At 41.7% G+C, this 23,057-nt stretch overlaps 1 protein-coding gene across 3 annotated transcripts; it reads left to right on the forward strand.

Moving 5' to 3' along the window:
• Nucleotides 1–208: 208 nt before the first annotated feature.
• Nucleotides 209–22,751, forward strand: LOC131229802 (histidine kinase 3). 3 transcript variants are annotated; one of them, XM_058225839.1, is made up of 15 exons: nucleotides 209–650; nucleotides 4,490–4,726; nucleotides 7,840–8,322; nucleotides 11,686–11,961; nucleotides 12,938–13,107; nucleotides 14,100–14,312; nucleotides 14,868–15,054; nucleotides 15,766–15,817; nucleotides 16,060–16,289; nucleotides 16,400–16,498; nucleotides 18,228–18,892; nucleotides 20,250–20,756; nucleotides 21,401–21,828; nucleotides 21,949–22,128; nucleotides 22,348–22,751. In XM_058225839.1, the coding sequence occupies exons 1-13, from the start codon at nucleotides 282–284 to the stop codon at nucleotides 21,666–21,668; spliced, it is 3,756 nt and encodes a 1,251-aa protein (XP_058081822.1). In that variant the 5' UTR covers nucleotides 209–281; the 3' UTR covers nucleotides 21,669–21,828; nucleotides 21,949–22,128; nucleotides 22,348–22,751. The 3 variants fall into 3 exon arrangements, with proteins under 3 accessions (XP_058081822.1, XP_058081821.1, XP_058081823.1); XM_058225838.1 differs by lacking the exon at nucleotides 21,949–22,128; XM_058225840.1 differs by lacking the exons at nucleotides 4,490–4,726; nucleotides 21,949–22,128.
• The last annotated feature ends 306 nt before the right edge of the window (nucleotides 22,752–23,057 follow it).

Genomic DNA, 23,057 nt, shown 5'->3' on the forward strand with positions numbered 1-23,057 from the left:
AACAGAGAAGACAATAGAAGGAAGCGTCTTTTTCTCATCTCTTTTGGATGATTCCAGCTGGGTTTTGTGCAATTTCTCCTATTACTTGTGGCTTTGGTAGAAGATGTGATTTTGAGGAGTATTGAGGAGATACAGAGAGAGTAGAAATAAGAGAAGAAAAAGGGGAGTGTGAAAACTGTTTTTTTTTTTTTGGGTCCCCAGCAGATATTCAACTTGGTTTCAGCTAATTCCTTTTTTTAGCTGGATTTTGCTAGTGGGTTTTCTGAAAGGGCGCGATTCTGATGAGTTTTTCAGCTATCGCTGGGGTTTTTCTCAAGCTTCCAAGACTATTTTTGAGGATATGCCGGTGGGTTTTGGTTAGGATGGCTTTGAATTGCAAGGCTGCGGGTTTCAATGGTGGGTTCGCAGCAAATTCAAAGGCGAAGGAGCTGTCGTTGGGCTCAAATGATGGCTGGAAGTGGAGGAGAATGGTTCTTGTTTTGTGGGCTCTGAGTGGTGTTATGGTGTCTATCTGGGTCTTCTCTGATTTGAAAGATGGTGGGTTTTCAAGGAGGGAGAAGATCGTGGGTGCGTGGGAAGAAAAAGAACAGTTCAATGTCAGCAAGGATGAAGTCCGGGCCTTGGCCTCTTTATTCTCAAAATCAGATCAGGTACCTCTCTTTCTTCCTCATGCTTACAATTTTAATATATATATTTTTGTTATTTGTTGTTTCTAAATTTTCTGCGGAGTCTGGAATTCATTCGTTGATGGGGTTGCTTGAATGACTGATTGAATATGATATACATATGAACACTCTTTTTTTTTTCTTTTTTTTTTCTTTTTCTTTTTTTTTTTTTTAATGTCATTGTCATGGCTGTAGATCTTAACTAGCTACAGTGAAAATTTTCTAGTTTTGGAGAAGTTCATAAACCGCTAGGGCTGATTTGGATCTTTGTGTTGGTACATTTACTTGTATAAATAGAACACTTCGACTTCTTCATTTGTATTGCAGATGGTCGATTATTAAAAGGCTGATTTGGATCTTTGTGTTGGTCAATCATAGGCTGATCCCAGCAAAACAAAAGATTGACCAATCCAATCCAGATTTCTCAACTCCCCTAGGATTGGGAAGGCCACCATCCAAATGGGCCCTAAAGGACTTTGGTTGTTTGGATGGATGGTTTCGTTAATGTTGACTCAGAGGAGTGGTGACAGTTTAGCGCTTTGGTCTTTTTCAAGGTTCTATTTGGAGAAGATGGAATGGAAATTGGATGAACTAAGAAAGTTATATTCGGTCCTTGTCATGATTTCAATTCTCATTTGAATCATGGACAAGGAGATTTCGGTCAATGCTTCAATTGTTGTGTTTTGGGTTTGTTGTTTGAGGAAAGGAGGTTTGTTGATCTCTCTACACACCATCTTATTTATAGAGAAAGCAAATAGACAAAAAACCCTAATCCTAATGGTCTACGGACCATGGGCCCAACAGGAATACAATACAAAGATGGGTCCAGTCCATCTCAAATATCCGAACACTCCCCCTCAAGCTGAAGCATAAATATCATGCATGCCCAGCTTGCATACAATGTTATAAAATTGAGAAGACAGGACAACTTTATGGAGGACATTTGCTAATTGGTGCAGAGAAGGGACATGAAAAAGAGATTAATAACCACTTTCAAGTTTCTTGAGAACAAAATGGCAGCAACTTCGATGTGTTTGGTATGTTCATGGAAGATAGGATTCGATGTAATGTGGATGGCAACTTGGTTATCACAAAAGAAGGGAACTGAAGTCGCCACAGGAATACGATGATCCGAGAGAAGAGAGCGAATCAAAATATCTTGCATGAGGAATGACCACAAGGCATGACCTATAAAACTATATTCAGCCTAAGCAGACTAGCGAGCAACTACTGACTATTTCTCATTAGAAAAGAACACGCACAGAATTCAGCTTTGCCACAGGAACGCATGTCTCATTATAATCAAAACCATATTATCGCGTAAATCCTTTGGCAACCATCCGAGCCTTGTTCCCCGCAATTGAGCCACCAGGATTATACTCATTTACATCCTACAATATATTGTCTGTCTGAAAATGGAACCAGACCATGTGTCTTACTTTTCCAGTGACCATTTCTTCCAACATTGTTGCTTTCTATTGAGGATCCACCAAGGCATTTGCTACATGAGATGGTAGGGAAATAGATGAAATAGTGGAAACAAAAGCATGAAATGATGGGGAAAGCTAATAAAAAGAGAAAATTTTCAATGGGATGAGCAAGATTTGATCTATACTTTGCTTAACTGACTGGGAATATCTTCTAATTCTGAGTCACCAAATATTCGAGAAACATGCACTCGACCAACCGGGGTCCTAATTTATCATGGTGATGAGCCTACTAGTGTACAAAGCAAACACACCCAAACACCTTGGGAGGAATAATAAACAGAGGTGCCTTTGGTTGTAAAACCTGTAAGGGGTAACTATTGTTAAGCACCATAGACGACATCCTATTTTTTATATATGTTGTCGTAAGGACCACGTTAGCTCAATATGATCGAGGAGTGCCCATGTCGATTATGAGAGACTGAGTTACTTCCAACAGGTGATTTTTTTTATTTTTTATTTTCGTTTAGCTATCCTGTTTAGCTGCGGGGCATATGAACAAAATGTTTGGAAAATGATTCCCTTGGTGGTAAAAAAAAAAGTGCTCAAGTAATGACCTGCATAGTCCTTAGCATTATTCGAGCGAAAAACCTTAACCCTAGTATTATCTTGGTTTTCTATTAATTCAATTAACATATGGACAATTGCAGGAATTTCACTCATATTTTTCATAAGAAATACCCATGTGAAACGAGAATAATCATTACTAAATGAAAAGAAGTAGCGATATCCAAATAAAGATAAAGTTGGTGTAGGACCTCAAGCATCCGAATGAATTAATTACAGGATTACTAAATTTGGATTCACTGCTAGGATAGACTGTTTGGCAATGCTTAGAAAGTTCATAAATTTTGCACTGAAGAGTAAAGTTTATTTAAATTTTATGAGGGAAATAAAAGCTGCAATGACCTGACTGACACGTGACCCATGCTAGTATGCCACAGGTGAATGGGCTCTTTGTTGAGTTTGGCCTTAGAAACTGACGCAATAGGGGTGCTTTTCAAGTCCAGGAGATAAAGCCCTTGAGTCTCATGACCACCATCAATCGTATAACAGGTCCATAGATCCTGTATAACATAATGAGTAGGAAAACATAACAAGACAATTAAAATGTTTAGTAAGAAATATTATTGATAGTGAACTATTGGGAAATGATGGGACATGTAACACAGAAGACATTTTCATAGGAGGACTTGGCCGGTAAGGTCATCTTCCAAAATTTGTGGAATATGACCCATTGGCCAGTTTAAGACGGCGAGGGGGATTTGTATGATAGGAAGTTACCTTCCTGATTTGTCATTTGATCAGTTGTCCTAGAGTCAATGATCCATGACCCAAAGGAGGAAAACGGGGAGTGGGACTCATGATTAGAAGATATGCCTGATAGATCCTCAAATGTATGAACAACAGTAGATGTAGTGGCAGCAATAGGTTGGTATTAGATGAAGCGTGTGAAGCCAAAGAAACCTGGAGCTCTGTAGTCTCCCTCCGAAAGTTCTTAGTGGTGCGCTCCTATTCAAACTCGACACTTTCTCCACTTTGTGGCTTTTGTTGAAGATGTGGGTGTAATTGATAACACCTGTCACGAGTGTGGTAAGTGCTACCACGATGGGAGCATAACAATTTTTCTTTGTCAATACTTCATGGGGTGGGGTTGTTGGCGAGGAGCTCCTTTCCATGATGAAGCTCCCCCTGATGCCTTGGCCCTAGCGGCAAATGCCAGCCTCTTGGGGGATAAAGAGGAGCAGATCTTTGTTGTAACACAATCATATGCCTCACTCTGAACGTAATTATAGACAATATCCAGTGAAGGCAAGATATTGCACACTAGGCATACAAATAGTCAAATTAAACTGTCCAAATTATGTTACCCAGTGTAGATGTATCATGTACCGAAATTTAAGCTTATTTAATTATTTGACTATCAGATCGGATGACATTTATTGGACGGTTAAGAATGAAAAATATCCAATGGTCCTATTTCTACAGACGAGTTTCCTCGAATCAGAGTTTAGGATTGTTCAACCAATCTTGAGATTGTGATTTGGCTATAATGGGCTGCACAATGTCATCGGTTTTATTTGAGTTAAGACATGCCGCATGTACAATTTCTGAGTGCCTGTGTATCAAGCACCATGCATAGCTCGAGTATCGTATAACTCTTCTTACGGAATAATTCTTTTTCCAAAATAAAGAAACAACATGACCTCTTAGAAGATATGAACAACAACCAGCGACTGGATGGTTGCAAATTAGTGGAAGTTCATGTTTTTATGATCATCCATTTACTCCCATTATCGGTGCCAACTCTTCTCAATACTTCCTTTTTTATGGCAGAAAACATTCCTGGAATGTATAGAGAAATCATCAATAGGAAGGCCACAAAGTGATCAGGCTGCCTATGCTCTACAAGCACTGCATTTAGAGAAGAAGTTTCAAAAGCGGCGTGGATGGGCAATGCAGAAAATAGAGACTGATGATCAGTGTCCAGCTCAGGAGTCTATTGAGGGCACAGATTTCTTTCATGAACATGCCATGTCTTGTATTATACAAGATGATATGATGTCTGGAAAGGTATAACCATGTTTGCTTAATTGCAATTTTCTTGTGAAATGCTCCAGTGCTCTCAGAACGCTAAAAGTTATAGTGCTCCTAGTTGCATTTGTCACTTGGACAGTGCAAACAATCGATCTGAACTGTCTATTAAGTCCAGACCACTATTTATGGCTACCATGCAAAAATCACACTGATCAGATGATCCAATCCACCCTTCATTTGTCCTTACTTTTGTAGCCATCCTTTTTCCAAGCTATGGATTGGATGGTTAGGATTGCCTGATAAAAGTGACTCATTAGAATCTTAAGCAATCTATATGATCAAAATGTTGGTTGGACCTATTTTTGTGTGTATGATCGGACTGTCCAAATTAGGGCTGTCAATGCACTGGGCATGGTGTTGGCTTTGTCCGGATTTTGAACTGTTCATGCTGGGCTGATTCAAAATTTCGATTTTGCCAGGCCCGAGCCTGGCCCATTGACAGCCCTAGTCCAAATTAAAGGCTAATGATTGGATGGGTACGATTATCAGATTAGTGCATTATTTGCAATGTAGCCCATAAAATCTGTCTTGGACCTGTTGTATAGTCTAGATGAAGCAATTGGACAAAGTGTCCCAATGCAACTGGAAACACTATATCTTAGGGGGCTCTAAGAACACTGGAGCATGTCTCTTTCATATGTGCCATCTCCTATATTTGGATAGCTAGGTCTGTATGTCTTGTCTTGACTGTAGTTATCCCATTCTAGAATGCTTCCAGGTTCAAAATTAATGTAGTGATTGGAGTTGTCCTATTTCTAGTGCATTTGCTCGTTCTCTATGCTATGTCAAGCAATCTCACTCTCGTCGGACCAATGGTCTCTTGATCCTGGGCACGATTGAAGGGTGATTACATGTTCATCACCTGTGGAACCCAAATGTACAATTCTTGCTGTGCGAATAGACTCTCCTCCAGACAGCATAAATCTTTTACAAGATTCACCAGCATTGCTTGCCCCTGATGCCACACCAGACGGTGAACGGAGTGATGGTTTTAAAAAGCACCTTCGGAGTGCAATTCGCCTGGAAATGAAACCAGTATGAGTTGTCCTGATTCGTGTCCGGTGACTCTATCTTTTTGCGCGCTGAAACAAAGATGACTCCATTGAGTCGACTCAGTTTCAAATGATATTTAACCAATATATATATATATATATTTGAAGCAAATTTAACCAAGAATATGGTCCTTGGTAGAATCGAATGGCAGAACTGGATTCATCTAGCCAAACCCAGTTAGTTGGTTTAAGGCTTTGAGGATGATGATGATTTCATATGCTCATAGAGTAGGTTGCGGTGTGGAAGGGCTAGTGGCAAAAACCAATTGAATCACTGAACAAATATTCTCACCCTCCATGCAAAAGACAGAGAGAACGGTCCGAATTTTACCACCTTAATGAGGATTTTTCATGTGGAAATCCAGTGGGGCCTATTTAGATGAATGGTTTGGATCACTACATGGTGAAGCAGAAGGGATGGGCAATGGTAACAAAGTGCACCTTCTGCATCGTAGGCTTACAAAGTGAAATATGCACATGGAGTGGGCAAGTACTGTAGAAAAATTAATAACCAGACTACCCTATGTAGACTTGATTCTACCCCTAAACAGTTCATGTGCCATACTCACTCAAAAAGGCACAATGCCCGGAATTGTATTGCTATAGGAATGTGCATGCAGCTTGTTGGACGTGACACTCTTGCAATTCTTGTTTATTTGCCGATATATGGGATGTATACCTGCTCACATACCCAAATGCATACAAGATGATACCATGTCTTCTTCATCTTAATGATATAGAACATTGATTGGCATGTATTAGTCTCATTGGGGTACTAATAACTGCTCCTATTCAAGAGGCATGTTCATACACATGTAATACTATGGTGGTCCAAAATCCAAAACACATTTTTATACTTCCATTCTATTCATATGCTTTGCAATTTTAATTTTGAAAAATCCATTCAGGTGGATGAGTTTAGAAAATGCCAAAAAAAGAAGTGCCAATTGGAAGATAAAGAAAGATTAAAAGACCATATGAAAAGGCATGATAAGATTGGTGTTATTAAGTGCCACTTGTATGTGCTTACTCTGATCTATGATGCTTCTAGCAGGCTTTATGTTATACGATTGTATCATAACCATCCATTTACACATTCCCCCATGTGTAAACAACCTCCATGATCTTATGCAGTTGACAGTCGCACAGATTTTGTGAGTGAACGGTTCTCATTAGTCTGGTAAGGGATAGTGGCCACCATACATGTGCTCAAGCAATCCACCGAATTATAGCTTCTAGCAGGCTTTATGTTATACAATTGTATCATAACCATGCATTTACACATTCCCCCATGTGTAAACAACCTCCATGATCTTATGCAGTTGACAGTCGCACAGATTTTGTGAGTGAACGGTTCTCATTAGTCTGGTAAGGGATAGTGGCCACCATACATGTGCTCAAGCAATCCACCGAATTATAGCTCTAACATACACGTACATTCGCATGCATTAAATTCTTACACTGGATAAAATGTAGCAAACAGTTTTTTATGGTATGGAATCAGGAACGAGTTGATCTGAGTCGCTGAATCAAAACCATGGTGGCCGCTTGCGACAACAAGATCTCATGAACCTACGATCTCCACATGTGCATGTGTGATTCTGCATTCCAGGCCGTTCATCAGGTGGGCGCAGCGTATATGTGTGCTGGCCCAAAATCAGGCTTGTATGATCTTCAGGTGGGCCACATGATTCGAGCTTGTAGCTCAATGGTAGAGAGCATGAGTTTCAATAGTGTGGTCAAGGTTTCGAGCCTGTCTTACCTATATTAAAAAAAAGTGGGCCACATATGTTTGCTGAATGTTGACTCTTGGTCTTTTTTTTTTTTTGCAATTGCATATGTATGGTCCACCTGATACCAGACAGCCTGATTATTGGGCCATGACTATACATGGTGCGTCCACCTCATTGGCAGCCCAGGATCTTGCAAACACATGCCACATTGGCGTGAGGAGGGAGAGCAGCAATTAGAGTCCATAATGGTGATTGTATTTCTCTTCTGACTTGGAGCTGATTATGGTGCCGTCATCACGTGCAGGAGGTAGAGCAGAACATGACAAGAAGGGAAGCTGGGTACTCCGAACAGTGTGGCGAAAAGCTCTCAATGGTTTTACTGAACATAGGTTGGTGGGTCTTAGTTGGGATGGCGGTAAACTGTAAATTCTCGAGTTTTCTTGGCAGATTGTGGATGGGCTCAAAGCAGCAGAAGGCTCAACAACAGCAACAGGTTCAGCTGCCGCAGCAGCAACAACAACAGTCACAAAGTTCTAAGGGTGGTTGGGGGTGGAGAAGGAAGCTTTTATTTGTGTGGGTTGTGGCGGGGGTGATCGGGTCCACGTGGATATTTTGGTCCATGAGAGAGAATTTTATTTCAAGAAGGAAGGAGACTCTGGCCAACATGTGCGATGAGAGAGCGAGGATGTTGCAGGATCAGTTCAATGTGAGCATGAACCACGTGCATGCAATGGCCATCTTGATCTCGACTTTTCACCATGGGAAGCAGCCTTCTGCGATCGATCAGGTGCTTTTTTTCTCTCTTATAGTCAGGATTTTTCATGCTCTTTCTTCAAGTCGAGGTTTTTTTTTTTTTTTTTGAGGTGGGCTCTAGAGGTACTAGTAGGGGTGTACATGAACCGAGTTAGCTTGGTTAGCTCGCTCGACTCGACTTGAAAGAGCTCGATTTGACTCAGTTCAAAGCTGAGTTAGAGCCGAGTCGGGCTGATTGTTTGAGCTCGAAAAAATTTTGATCCAAGTTTGAGCTTGCCCGAGCTTGACTCGACTCGGATTGAACCCCAACTCGGATCAAACTAGTTCGGTGACTTGGTTACTTTGATATTGATGTTGCTTACCAAGTGTTTGATGAAATGACTCAATGAAGTGTCTGCTAGTGGCAAGGAAGGTATGTATATGAAACAAATACCATTTTTCCTTGATTTTGATGTTGCCTATAAGGTGTTTGATGAAATACTTGTAAACAGCTGCTGTTGTTTTAGATACAGTGAGAAATTGAAAGTGCACTGCATGTGTTTGTGAAAATGCCGCAGATGCTCGATTTTGGCTCAAACTGGCCCGAGCTGCTGACTGAACTGAGCCGAGCTGGCCAGTCAGGCTCGAGGACCGAGCCGAGCCAAGTTCGAGCTGGGGTCAGCTAGTGGCCGAGCTGAGGCCAGCTCAACTCGGTTCAACTCATTGTACACCCCTATGTACGGTACCATAAGCTTATGGTTGTACTGGATAGATATGGAGCCTGCATGATGTATATATCACATCCAACCTGTCCATCAGATGCGTCACCTTAACCATCCCCATGTCCTAAAAATCAGCTTGATCCAAAACTCAGGTGGGCCACAGCATGGGGAACATGGAGGGAGGGCATGCTCACCCTTTATTTTCACTGGATGGAGATGTCTGATTTCTGCAATGACTCTTCTTCCAGGCCAGATAAGGGATCTGAATGACTTAGATTCCATATATACAACATGGTGGGCCCTTCATGCAAATTAAGGGTGGGTGTCCCCTCCTAGCTTGTTCCCTGTGCTGTGGCCCGCCTAATTTTTGGATTGGTCTGATATTTAGGCCGCATATGCCTAGCATCACTGGAGCACGCCGCTTTCTTTTGGGTCCTGATTCTTGGAAATACAGTATGATGGATTTGGGGAAAATTATGTCTCTTGTTCTTATTGTTGTCTTTTCTTTTCTCTTTTTTCTTTTTTCCCCTACTATACTCTAGTACATTAATGATGCGTTTGGATTCTCAATTGAACCAAATTGCATTTGTCCAATTCAATTTCGAAGAGACCACAGTATAGGTGGCATTGTTTTCATTTATATGACAGCCAAACTCCTAATTGCAATTCCATGTATTACTGTTTGGAGTGGAAACGATCTTTAGTTGCAATTTCAGGGTCAGTAGTCTTCATGAATGGAGTGAGGCTAGCTGCAATTTGCTCATTTGACTCATTTCCACTTTCTTCAAATGAATCGTTGCAATTCCAATCAATTGAGCATCCAAATGCAGATTGAAACAGCTAGATTCTAACTATCCTCTCTCTCTCTCTCTCTCTCTCTCTCTCTCTCTCTCTCTCTCACATCCAATTCTATGGTAACCTGACATGCCTAGCCTACATGATTGGTCTGTGGTCTGTGGTCTGTGGTCCAAACTAATGATCCAATAGGCTCCGCGATGGATGGAGATTGGGAGATCCTAACCAATTAAATATACAGTTACAAGAGTGAATCAGCGGTAATCAGAAAAGAGGCCAAAGATTGGATGGCTTTTGATCCTCTGATCTGGAAATTTTTGGAGAATCTCCCATCCACATAATGGCCCATCAAATTAACAATCTGGATCACTAAACCATTGGCCCCGCTTGTATGGATCAGATGTGTCGTGACAGTTCATACATCCTGCTGTATTAGGACCCAATATGCCTGTACCACAACCTTTCCATGCACCTAGCTGCATTTGGACTTGTTGGCATGCAAATCACCTACTGACTGCCCATGAGATCAGTCCACTCTTCATAGGATTCTTGAAAACTTCGTGCTGATTGGGTGATCCCCAACTGTAAAGTCAGTGGCATGTAAATGGATGGACAAGATTGTTCTTAGAAGATAGGTCCAGTCAAAGATACTTAGGATGATTGGTTGATGTGAGTTTTTTATAGTAGATCCTAATGGATGGTCCATATAGGTGATGCAGATGCCAACGTGTCCAAATGCAACTAGGTGCATCGGAAGGTTTCCATACACTCAGCCCACTGAATCATTTCTCCCTCTTATTGGTTTTCTGGTTACTAATTTTGGTTTATCTCTGAAATGGCTATGCTATACCTAATTGTGGACTTATTCGACACTCTGGCTGATTGCAATGGTTGATGTGCAGGCACTTGGAGTTTTTTTTTTTAACACACACCCCACATGGGCACTCGAACCCATGACCTCAGTGTTGAAACACACACTGTCTACCACTGAGCCATGGGAAGGGACCCAGGCACTTAGAGATCGTACACATGTCAGGTATTAGTTTTGTGGGCCCATTATAGATAGGTCTTAGTCCCAAAATCAGATTGGTTGAATGATCCTAATTCCTAACTTCTTACTTGCGGACTAGTCTGCTGAATTAGCACCATTGGCTATTTTCCGTTTCAGCCGTCCACCAATGTGCAACCACTGAATGGTTAGATAATTGAATCAGTTTGAGCTTTGGTTTATGATCAATCTAAATTGTGGCTGACAATTTGGATGGTTTGATCTAAGAAATGTACATCCCGTGCAAACAATCCATTGGCAACTGCATAGCATCTGTCACGCTCATCCAGAGTATTGAAGCTTTTCTCTATCTAATTCAACAACCTATGCTGTGGACGGCACAGAAGGAAATGTTTCGAGTAACTGTATAAAATAATGTTGTATTAATAGCTGAAATATGTGCTACTACGGCTATCAATGGACCGACCCAGCTCGGCGGGCTTCTGGGCCTGGCCCACTTCAGGCTGAGTTTTGGCAGGAATATTTAGCCCAAGAGTTGGATGGGCCCGGGCTGAAAATTTGAGTGCCTTTATTAATTGGACTGGACGTGACCGTTGTCTAGGAGCCTTTTGGCTTGCACATTTAGAATGTCAAGGGCATTTTTGTAATATGCCATGTATGATGGGCCCACCTACAGAACAGATTGGTTGTTACACCAAGTTGGGTAGCTGGGCTCGGGCTATTTATTTTGTCAGTCATAGGCCGGGCTCAGGCCTAAAGTTTTATTTTGCAGGCCGGGCTTGGACAGACCTTGGCCCAGCCGGTTGACAGCGCTACATGCCATAGACCCTCTAATCTAGTTATGAGAAGGAAGACAGCTGATGCTGACTGTGGACAATTTCTTTTGTTGCAGAAAACATTTGCAGAATATACAGAAAGGACAGCATTTGAAAGGCCACTGACCAGTGGCGTTGCCTATGCTCTGAGAGTATTGCATTCAGAGAGGGAGCAGTTTGAGAAGGAACACGGATGGACAATTAAGAAAATGGAGACAGAGGACCAATCTCCAGTCCAAGAGTACAACCCGGAGAAGCTTGACCCATCACCTGTTCAATCTGAATATGCACCAGTTGTATTCTCCCAAGATACAGTCTCCCATATCGTGTCCATCGATATGATGTCTGGAAAGGTGAACCCGTGTTTCTTTTATGGTGTTTTCTTATATTGAAAGTGGTCAATTCTCAATAAAAAAGAATGTATGGAGTTTGATCAGGCATCGGCCTAACAAACTGTACGTGGGGTCCACCTTTTGGTGGCCCAAATAGTTCATATGGGGGGGGGGTGGGTGGGTGGGCATGGTCGATAGATCCCTCAAAAAGACTCTGGACTCTCACACCAAATGACCCTAACCATTGGATTGGGCCTCCGTTAAATGCGAACAATTGGTTTAGTTGTCTATTTTCATCAGTTCTCTAGGATCATATGATGGTGATGGGGCATGCTCCAATGGTAGCTTATGGTAGTACTGGGCAGATGTGGGGCCCACATGATGTATTCACACGTATAAATCATATTCACACATCCAAGTTGTCTACCAGATGTCATCTCAGACAGCCCCGAGAACCCAGAACTCCGTTGGATCCAAAACAAAGGTGGGCCACAGTAAAGGGAATGAGCTGGGAGGAAACGCCTACTTTTGAATTTCACAGGGGCCACCTGAGTCGTAAAACAGCTTGAATCTTGGCCTGACCCTTCATGGCATTGATTACATATACACAACATGGTGGCCCTCCCATTGTAATGAACAGTGGGCATTCCTCTCAATGTTTCCTGTGTTGTGGCCGATCTGAGTTTTGGATCGTCTGATTTTTGGGCTCTGTATGTTTTCCAAGGCGATGCATCTGATAGACAGTTTGGGTGGGTTGAATACATCATGTGCTTCATACCACCGTGAGCTTACTGTGGTGCCGTTAACACCGGAGCATCCTTCTCACATGATAAGGGAGATATTGGACCATGGCCCATCAAAAGATGGGGTCCGGCAGATGGAAGGGCTTCTTGGTGTTTCACATGATGGCAACATGCAAAATGTTTTTGTTGATTTATTTTTTTTCCCAATTACATATTTACTTGGAGCTAATTATAATTCCTATTGCCACGAATAGGAGGACCGCGAGAACATCTTGCGAGCAAGAGCTTCTGGAAAGGGGGTTCTAACCTCACCTTTCAAGCTTTTGAAATCCAATCAACTTGGTGTTGTACTGACATTTGCTGTGTATAGTACCGACCTTCTGCTAAATGCCACACCTGATGAGCGTATTGCAGCAACAAGGGGGTAAAATTTTCCATCCAGCAACATTTCCATTGCCTCAGCAAACATATAGTTCTCTTGTGCCTTGATTTTCTGCATGTGGACCCATGGTTCGGTGACTCCCCACCATTGTCATTACTACGATTCATATAATGTCGTATGGGTGAACAATTCAAATAGAACACCCAAATCCTAAATAATCATATTCATATGATAAATTAAGTCTGTGTTATGCCCAAAATTATATAAAAATCATTTTTTTTTAAACACTTTTATTCATGTTTTGCTTCTATCTTTTCACCCTTTTGCTTATAAAACATGAAAAGGCCCTCCCCTATTATAAATATCCTCGTTGGAGAGAGAGAGAGAGAGAGAGAGAGAGAGAGAGAAGATATTAACAATGCTTTTTTAATGTAACTTTCTTGAAGGTATTGATTCCCTAGTGGGGGTGGCTAACAGTGGAGTAGGTACTGACAGTGGGGTGTGTACTAACAAGCTAACCCAAAAAATAAAAAATAAAAATTTGTTGATGGGAAATGGATGATTGACGAGTGTTTAATTTTTGTTTACTTACATATGTTTTTAGATGTTTTCAATTAAAAAAACAGACCAAAAAAAATCATACTATTTACGATAGAATAACAATTTTGGCAACATTGGCCCCTACCATGAATAGAGAAAGCCTAAAAAATCTTCCTTAATGGACAGCCTACAAATAAAGTGGATAGCAACGGTCCACATTTAATGGAAACAAAGGTTGTGTATCTAAGGGTTGGGATATTCTGAGTGGGAGATTTTTGGGTGTCCACTTCCACCATCGGACGCATCAAATCAATGGTCTTGGTTTCTTAACCATGGGTCCCACATGTTTGGAGTTGGGAGCATCAGAAAACTCGTGGGCCCAATAATTCCTCTCTATATTTTGAGTTCAAAGATTTGCATAGTTGCAACGAGAGTCTCACGTTGCTTAACCTGTGCATGTCCGGTCTAATAATAGCTCCCATTTATCCATACAGGTATCTTGGCGCATGTTTCGATGTTCAGTCACTGGTAGAGAAGCTTCTCCACCAGCTTGCCAGCAAACAAACAATCGTCGTGAATGTATACGATACAACTAATGAATCCAAACCTATCAACATGTATGGTCCTAATGTCACCGATACTGGGCCATGGCATCTTAGCACCTTGGACTTTGGGGATCCATTCCGGAGCCATGAGATGCATTGCAGGTAGGTGTATTAATTGACGAGTACATGTCAGCATTAATAGTGTATTTTGGTGCTTGATTGAAATGAACTGCAATAGCTCAATTCAGTAAAGAAGGGTGCAACTTGGGAGGGTTGGATCAGTCAGGTTCAGGGTCAACCCAAAGCAGACCCAACCTCAAGAGGACCCAACCTACAACCTGACCTGACACAAATTCCAACCAAGGTTTGCAACCCGAAATTCCTTTACGCTCAACTGTAAACCGACCTGATGATTAATTTGATAATTCCAACCCGATCTAACCCAACCCAAATTCGAATATGGTTGGGAGTTTTCCAACCCTAAACCTGACCCAAACTTGGGTTGGTCAGTCAGGTTCAGGTTGACCTGAACCCAAGTTGCAGCCCTAACGTGGGGGTAAAATTCCAACACGAAACGCATGGAATTGGAATTGCAATTTGGTTTCTGTTTTAAATTAAGAGGGTGTATTGCAATTTAATATGATTGTGCATCCAAACACGCTGAGAAATCCAATGGGAAACTGTCTTACTTGAAGCTTCTCTCTCTGTGTTTTGCAGATTTAAGCAGAAACCTCCCTTGCCGTGGTCTGCAATAACGACATCGGCAGGGGTCCTAGTGATTGCATTGCTTGTTGGGCATATATTTCATGCGGCTCTGAACCGTATTGCAAAAGTGGAGGATGACTATCGCAAGATGAGGGAGCTGAAAGTCCGGGCAGAAGCTGCTGATGTTGCAAAATCACAGGTGCTTTATACTTTTCTTTCTTTCTTTCTTTCTTTCTTCTTCTTCTTCTTTGCTTATGTTACAAATCGCAGGTGTTAATACGCCCTTTATTTTTAACTAATACCAACTGAAACTTATTTGTTTGCATAATAAAAGTTAACTAGTGCAGCCCAACTACCTGACTAGACATGGAAAATGAGAAATGCATATGCTACTCATGGGGCTCGCAATCGCACATGTAGTGTTGCAAGCATTCGTGAAATCCCGGTTGAGATTAATCTGACCATTTTTATTTTTTTTAACCTATATCTGTTTCAAATCTATATTATTACTTCAATCATTCTTAACTTAATTCTTAAATTTCGAGTTGATCTGAGTTGAGTCTTTGAGTCAAATTGTCGAGTCTTCGAGTCAACTCGACCCACTTGCATATTGAGTCGAGTTGAGTTTTCAGGTTCTTGAACCATGCCCAACCAGTCCATCCTGATTCCTGGCGTGGGCTGTGACACATACACGGCTATGGGCCACCTAATGAACCACTTGGATCTCATACATTGGCTATGTTGGTCCTGATTGTGTGTGGCCCTGTGGGAAGGCTGATTTTCACTTGGCTCTGATGAATAATGGAGGATTTTGCTCCCCTTTCATTCTAAATATTTTTCTTTCTCTTCACCAATCTGAATTGTGTGGAAACTGAACCTCAACTGAAGGGATTCTTGTTGTCTTTTGTAGTTTCTAGCCACTGTTTCTCATGAGATCAGGACTCCGATGAATGGCGTCTTAGGTGCGTCTTATTACCCAACCATCGATTTCATTCATCAGTAAATGGGTTATCTTGAATGATCAGGAAAGTAGACAGCTATTTACATCAACACTTTCTGATGCATATGCTCCTTTTTTCAACTTTTGGTAGTAGAAAGATAGAAAATGGGGTATATGCATCAAAAACTTGGGATTTAAGTAGCATCTCCCACAAAATTTCATCCATTAGAGAAGGAAATTATAGTGCATTCGTTCAATTGTCAGGCATGCTGCAGATGCTGCTGGACACGGATCTTGATACAACCCAACGAGAGTATGCAAAGACTGCTCAAGGTAGTGGGAAGGATCTTATAGCTCTAATAAACGAGGTTCTTGACCAGGCTAAGATAGAATCTGGTAGGCTTGAGCTCGAGACTGTCCCCTTTGATGTTCGTGCTGTTTTAGATAACGTGATATCGCTTTTCTACGACAAGTCACAAGAGAAAGGCATAGAGGTAGAAACCTATCTAGCATCTTTCTCTTCTTTGGTTGTTTCATTTGTCTTGTTGTGTTGTTGTTGGTATCATCTCTCATGTGGATTTCTCTCACTTTTGCACGAGAGAAGTTGGCGGTGTATATCTCCGATCAGGTGCCGGAAATTCTCAATGGGGACCCTGGGCGCTTCCGACAGATTATTACGAATCTCGTCAGCAACTCAATTAAGGTTAGTGTCATTTTTATTCTTCACAAGAATCTGTTTGGTGGATATCTTGAGAAGCAATAAATGGAACCTTATAGAAGTATCATTGATCTTTCGGTATTGACCAAATCTTTTATGATTTTATGTCATCCATCGCGACTCAATAGCGTGCTTTTTTAATGATGAGATGAAAGCGATGTTCACCTCCAAAATACTATCAAGTGCTTTGATCTTCATTTCATGGAAGAACACCATCTTCTGTTGACATGCATGAGTGCCTGTGTGAATGCTGGTTTGTCAAGGGCTGGCAATGGTTTGTCTTGCTCGGGTGTTAATTTATGATCGTGGTCTGGATCCTCTTTTTTTTTCTTTTTTTTTTTCTTGTAATTCACAAACCTAAAAAACCAATTTTGGGGCCATTTGGTTACCGGGAAAGTTCCATTCAGACAGCCTTGTGCAGATATGGCATATGTTCATGGTTTGCTGATAACCATTATTCGGACAGTAGCACTGATTCTAATAAAACCAAAGACAAGACTGTCCAAAAAACTAGCTGTCATTGTGGATTGAGCAATCTAGACACAAAGTTGGTTTTAGCTCATTGTCCATAAAATACACAGAGTAGCGATCTTTCATCACATTCATGGCATATGTGTCATATAGCCACATGAGCCACACATGTGATTGTTGAACAAGTGAGATCGCTCATCTTCAACCACCCCACATGCCACTTTTGACCTTCAAGCACCCAACATGTGCAAATATGTATGTGTACATATCCCACATGTGCCACTTTGCATGTTCAAGAGATCAACATGTGCCACATGCATCTACGAGTAACTCACGAGTGCCACATATGCCAGTATTACTACAAGTGTGTTGCTTGTCCATATGTGCCAATGTGCTTAAAGTGTACAAGAACCACATATGCTTGTCCGGACTAGGTATTTGACAAAAAGCATAGTATGAAAATAAAATAGTCTATATATATATATATATATATATATATATATATATATATATATATGCTTGTTTAGACACCCTTGGCAGGACATACGTGTTCAACAAGTTCTATCCAAACTCAACGTTGATGGTAACCAAATGGGACCTTAGTGTCTTGCTGGTTTGGGTCAATCGAAGACTTGACTAAGTCTTCACTCGACTCAACTTAGTATTAAATAATTAAACAAAATATTTGAAATATGAGGGAGGTGGGTTGTTTATGATTTTTTGTTTCATAATGAAGGTTGTAGGTTCAAGTCCATCTAGCCTTTAAAAGTTTTACAATTGAATCGTCATTTGACCCGGTTTTCAACTGAGGGATTCAGTTTGAGGCTCCATGAACCATGTCCAGTTGATCGAGTCAGCGAGCCAACTCAACAAGTCTCGATTGACTCAAACATACGAGCAATTTTCCAAATGACCCGGCTCGAAATCTCATCTAGGGAAATCAACTCAGCCGAGTTCTGAATTGAGTTACCGAGTCTCAGTTCTATGATTTATCAAGCTCAATAAATAAATGTTTGCGGTATGTGGCCCCAGGTTCGACAACTTTTTCTATTGAGAATCTGCCTAGAGCACGGTCTCTGCTGGTTTCTTATCGTCATTGTCCAAGTCCGTTTTTCGCTTTCAGGCCAGCTGTTTAGGTTTGGGCTCGATTTTCTTGCCAGAGAAATGAAAAGGCCAGGCTTAGGCCATTCACAATGCCTGCTTGGATTTTGCTGACATTCTGTTACATGGATGATATTTGCAGTTCACGGAACAGGGACATGTATATGTCTCCGTCCATCTGGCAAACGAGGTGGCTGGATTGTGTGAGCTGGGCGACGAAGTGCTCAAACAACCTCCGGAGCTACTTAAAAATGGGATCAAACCATCCTATAATACATTGAGTGGCTTGCGGGTGGTCGATAGACAGAAGAGCTGGGAGAGCTTTAAGATGTTGGAGAGCGTAAATTCAACCGAAGTGACCGATCTGATCAACTTACTAGTGACGGTAGAGGACACAGGCGTGGGAATACCACTGGATGCTCAGACCCGCATTTTCTTGCCGTTCATGCAGGCTGACAGCTCGACTTCAAGAACTTACGGCGGGACCGGTATAGGGTTGAGTATTAGCAAGTGTTTGGTTGATCTAATGGGTGGGGAGATTGGGTGTGTGAGCGAACCTGGTATTGGTAGCGTGTTTGCATTTACAGCCGGTTTCACGAAAGGGCAAGGAAATGCAACAGATGCGAAGCGGCAGCAATCTGAGTCCATGGCATCGGAGTTTGGAGGAATGAAAGCATTGGTGGTTGATGGAAGAAGCATCCGGGCTGAGGTCACAAAGTATCATCTGCAGAGATTAGGAATACATGTGGAAATTGCTGTCAACCGGAAATCTGCGTTCTCATGTATATTGAATGCGTGCAATTCGAGGTAACTTCCATTTTGATTTTTTAGGATGTGTTTGGGTAAACAATTGAATTGAATTGCAATAGTTAGTTCGTAGATTGTAGGTACCTTCCTTATTATACCAAATGAGGATATAGCCTCAAACTGCAGTTACATTCCCTTTGAAAGTAACGTACTTGCAATTTGGAGCCTAGTCCGTCAATACAAATATTAAGGTTATCGTGATTTGTTCATTTCCACCTTTCTGGACTAATTATTGCAATTCAATTCGATAGTGTATCCAAACGCAGCATAAATTTCTTAAAAAATTTTGACCCTAACCAAGAATATTGAAAATCTGTTCAATGGCCTTGCTCATTAGCAATCTCAAACTATAAGCTCCCTACATCACATGGGGTTTGAATCTTTTGGTAGAACACATGGTATGATTGTCCCTTTATATGTTTGGAGCAGAGCTGAAACCAAAAACCCACATTAAGCAGGATACTGTTTTCTGTATTTTCCACCTCAAATCAAAATTGGCATGTTTTCCAATATGGATATGTAGACCAAAAGGCCAAAGAAAAGGGGGCGTGCTTCAGTGGTATTGATACCACATGGTGGTACCAGTATCTTACCAGCTAGATATGGGTCCCACGTGACATATTCACACCATCCAACCCATTCATCAGATGATTCACCTCAAGAAACCCTGAGGCACAATAATCATCCTGATCCAAAACTGAAGTGGGCCACAACAAAGGAAGCAAGCTGAGAGGAAACACCTACCCTTGAATTTAACAAGGGCATACATGAGTTGTAAAACAGCCTGAATTTTTGCCAGACCATTTGGCCTGGACGAAGGGTCTGAATGGACTGGATTCTATAGATACAACATGGCAGGCCTCCCATTCTCATCAGCAGTGGGCGTTCCCTCTCAAGTCATGAACGTGTTCGATGTACCATGGCCCACCTGAGTTTTGGATTGGACTGATTTTTGGGGGGCTGGGGGAGGTGAAGCATCTGATGTATGAGTTGGATTCCGTGAACATGTCACTGGGCCCAACATGCAGCTAGTATCACCATAAGGTATCGGTAGCATTGGAGTGAGCCCCAAAAAACAATATCCAAAATAATGTGGTTTCTGATTTCTACAGTCGCCCAAACACAGCCAGACAAATAACCTTCTCTTCTCCAAAATATTCCAATCACTTGCAATTTGGGATGACATCTAACAACACAACCTAAAGCATGATGAATTTGAGATTAGTTTCGTAGGCCACGTACTCCACATCCGGATTGTCAATTCCCATAAGCTCTATCATGTGTTTCTTGAAACAAATGTGATGGAACGTTTCGTGCTTTTATTTAGCTAATGCATTGCTTAATGCCATGTCCTCAGTGCAACCGAACGCTTAGACATGGTCCTCGTTGATAAGGAAGCTTGGGGTAAGGAAATGGACCTCATATTCCCCCGTCTCCTCAAGGAGCTTAAACAGAATGGGAGACCAAAGCCCATGGAAAATCTTCCAAAGATGTTCCTCTTGGCAACTTCCATAAGCTCCCCTGAGCTGGATGAGTTGAGATTGGCAGGATACATAGATAATGTGATAAAGAAGCCGCTTCGGTTGAGCATGATGAGTGCGTGTCTCCAACAAGCCCTTGGGATAGGCAACAAGCAGCATCAGGATAGAGGCCAACCGTCAACCCTCCTGAATCTACTAAGCGGGAAGAAGATCTTGGTTGTCGATGACAATGTCGTGAATCGCAGGGTCGCCGCCGGGGCATTAAAGAAGTATGGTGCCGTTGTTGCATGTGCAGACAGCGGCAAGTCTGCTTTGGCAATGCTGCAGCCGCCCCATGAGTTCGATGCTTGCTTCATGGATGTTCAAATGCCAGAGATGGACGGGTACTCAACCAACATCCTTTTTCGTACATTACCAACTTATGCTTTTGTTATAATGTTTATTTTCCTTTTGAGAATATTTTCAATGGATGTCTATTTGTTTTGGGTATTGGCAAATTTGAAGTGTGTTTTACACAGTTGAAAAACTTGAAACTAGATGCCCAGTTGAGTTGACTCAACCAAGTTTCGAATCGAGTCATCGAGTTTTAGAACTATATTCTACACAAGGTTTTTAGGCTTTGTATTGGTGCCAACCTCAGACATGGAAAAATCAATATGACTAGCTGAGTCGGATATGACTTGGTGAGTCATCCCAAATCTTTAATCTTTTCAAGAAAATTAATTATTAATATTAATATCAATACTATCCTGGTAGTTGGGTACCCACCCGACCCAATCTTTAAAGGGGAATACGGTATTGGACCTGAACTCGACCTAAATTTTGAATGAATCTGAAAATTGCAAACAGGACCATTTAAAATTGGTTGGCTACCTGCGAATCTGGCTACACCTAATTGTCTTGGGTGAGCCATTTTGATTTGGCGAACTCCCTGTAGCCAGGCTTTGCCAAATTTTCCTTCTGACCATATCGGCCGTTGGATTTATGAGTGGGTTTCTAAGTGTTCTTGCTACCACAATTTTTTCAGGTTTGAAGCCACAAGAAAAATCCGCTCTACAGAAAACAAGGTGAATGAGCAGATTAAGTCGGGGGAAGTGTCGAAAGAGATGTATGGGAATGTGGCCCATTGGCACATGCCCATACTAGCGATGACGGCGGATGTGATTCAGGCAACAAACGAGGAGTGCTCGAGGTGCGGAATGGACGGTTATGTCTCAAAACCGTTTGAAGAGGAGCAGCTCTATGCTGCAGTGGCCCGTTTCTTTGAGTCCGATGCAGTGGAGCTGGCATGTTAGTAGCTATTCATTGAGTTCCGTGCCTGAGTATTGAATCTGGTTGGTGGTGGGACGGCCAGTCAACCAATCTGGGTGTTGGGAGTGAGCTAACAAGCCTCTCTTGCTACGGGGTGGGCGTGACGTCCGATCTTGACCAGATTCCTATAGGCTTCTTGCTACGGTAATTTCCTTGGTGACTATATTTTGCACATGGTCCTAAAAGTCACTTACTCGACTCAAAACTCACTCGGCGAGCTTTTGAGCTGAGTCTCTAACCAACTTGATTCTGGACCTGATTCAGTCCAGACTTGATAAGACTCGGGGCAACTCGAATGGCACCAACGCATGACCTGACTTGAACTCAGGACTTTCCTTGAGCTAGACTGAATTTTTAGCCATCCATCAGGCATGCCATGCTGTACAGATAACCTGTGGGAAAAAAGTGGCTAGTCCAGTCATCAGCGGGCCAGAAATGTGGACGGTTGGTTAATCTTAGTTACCCATTTCATTTGTACATGCATGGTCCACTTAATAAGCGGACCACACGATCTTTTTGCTGGGACATCTAGAGACTGCAGCCCACCTTACAAGCCGCTTGGATTGTGTCTAAGTGGTGATTTGCTTGTGTAAATCCATATTAAGATGAGCATTCATGGATTTTATCAGACGTGCTTATGTTTACTTATCTATTTATTTGCAGGGAATGCAAGGTGATGGGCTCCGACCAGTGGGTCCCACGGGCATCGAAAAGAAACGCTTGGCTGCTTGGAGAGAAACAATCATGAGGTAGTGGCCAATCTCGTATTACATAACTGTTGTATAATTACCATAGGAAACTAAGACAGGAGCTGTTCCAACTTACATGCCGATACATGGCTTCGGGATATTCTTGTTGAAGTAGGTAGTGAGGTTGCGGTTGTAAAAGAGCATGTCGGTTACCTCTCACCGACTGTCGGTGTTTGAGATTTTGGATTTGAAGCGGATTCCGATGGGAGTTTTAGGTGTACTTACATCACGGATTGGTGCTGCTTAGTTTGGAATTTTCAGTTCATTTGGCTTTGTATTATATAAATATGATTTATAGCTATTTATATTTTTCTCCCATAGGACTTCTCTGGGCTCAATTGAACCTTCTTGTAATATATATATATATATATATATATAATATCTTTGCATGGGAATGGGAGTGGTTGTGACATGCTGCATAAAACACAAGGCTCTGCATATTGTTGCCAATGGGTGTATCGGTCAGGCCAAAAAAAACGATCTGTAGGGGTTCTATTACACTAAGAAAGTGCTTAAAGAATATTTATATTTTTAAGAAAAAGGATTTTTTTTTTTTTTTTAAAGAGAGGGAGAAGGAAATACCAGAATCTATTCTTATGTTATGTGTTTTTTATGCCAGACTAT

Source organism: Magnolia sinica, chromosome 16 (assembly GCF_029962835.1).
Source record: "Magnolia sinica isolate HGM2019 chromosome 16, MsV1, whole genome shotgun sequence".
Lineage (NCBI taxonomy): Eukaryota > Viridiplantae > Streptophyta > Magnoliopsida > Magnoliales > Magnoliaceae > Magnolia > Magnolia sinica.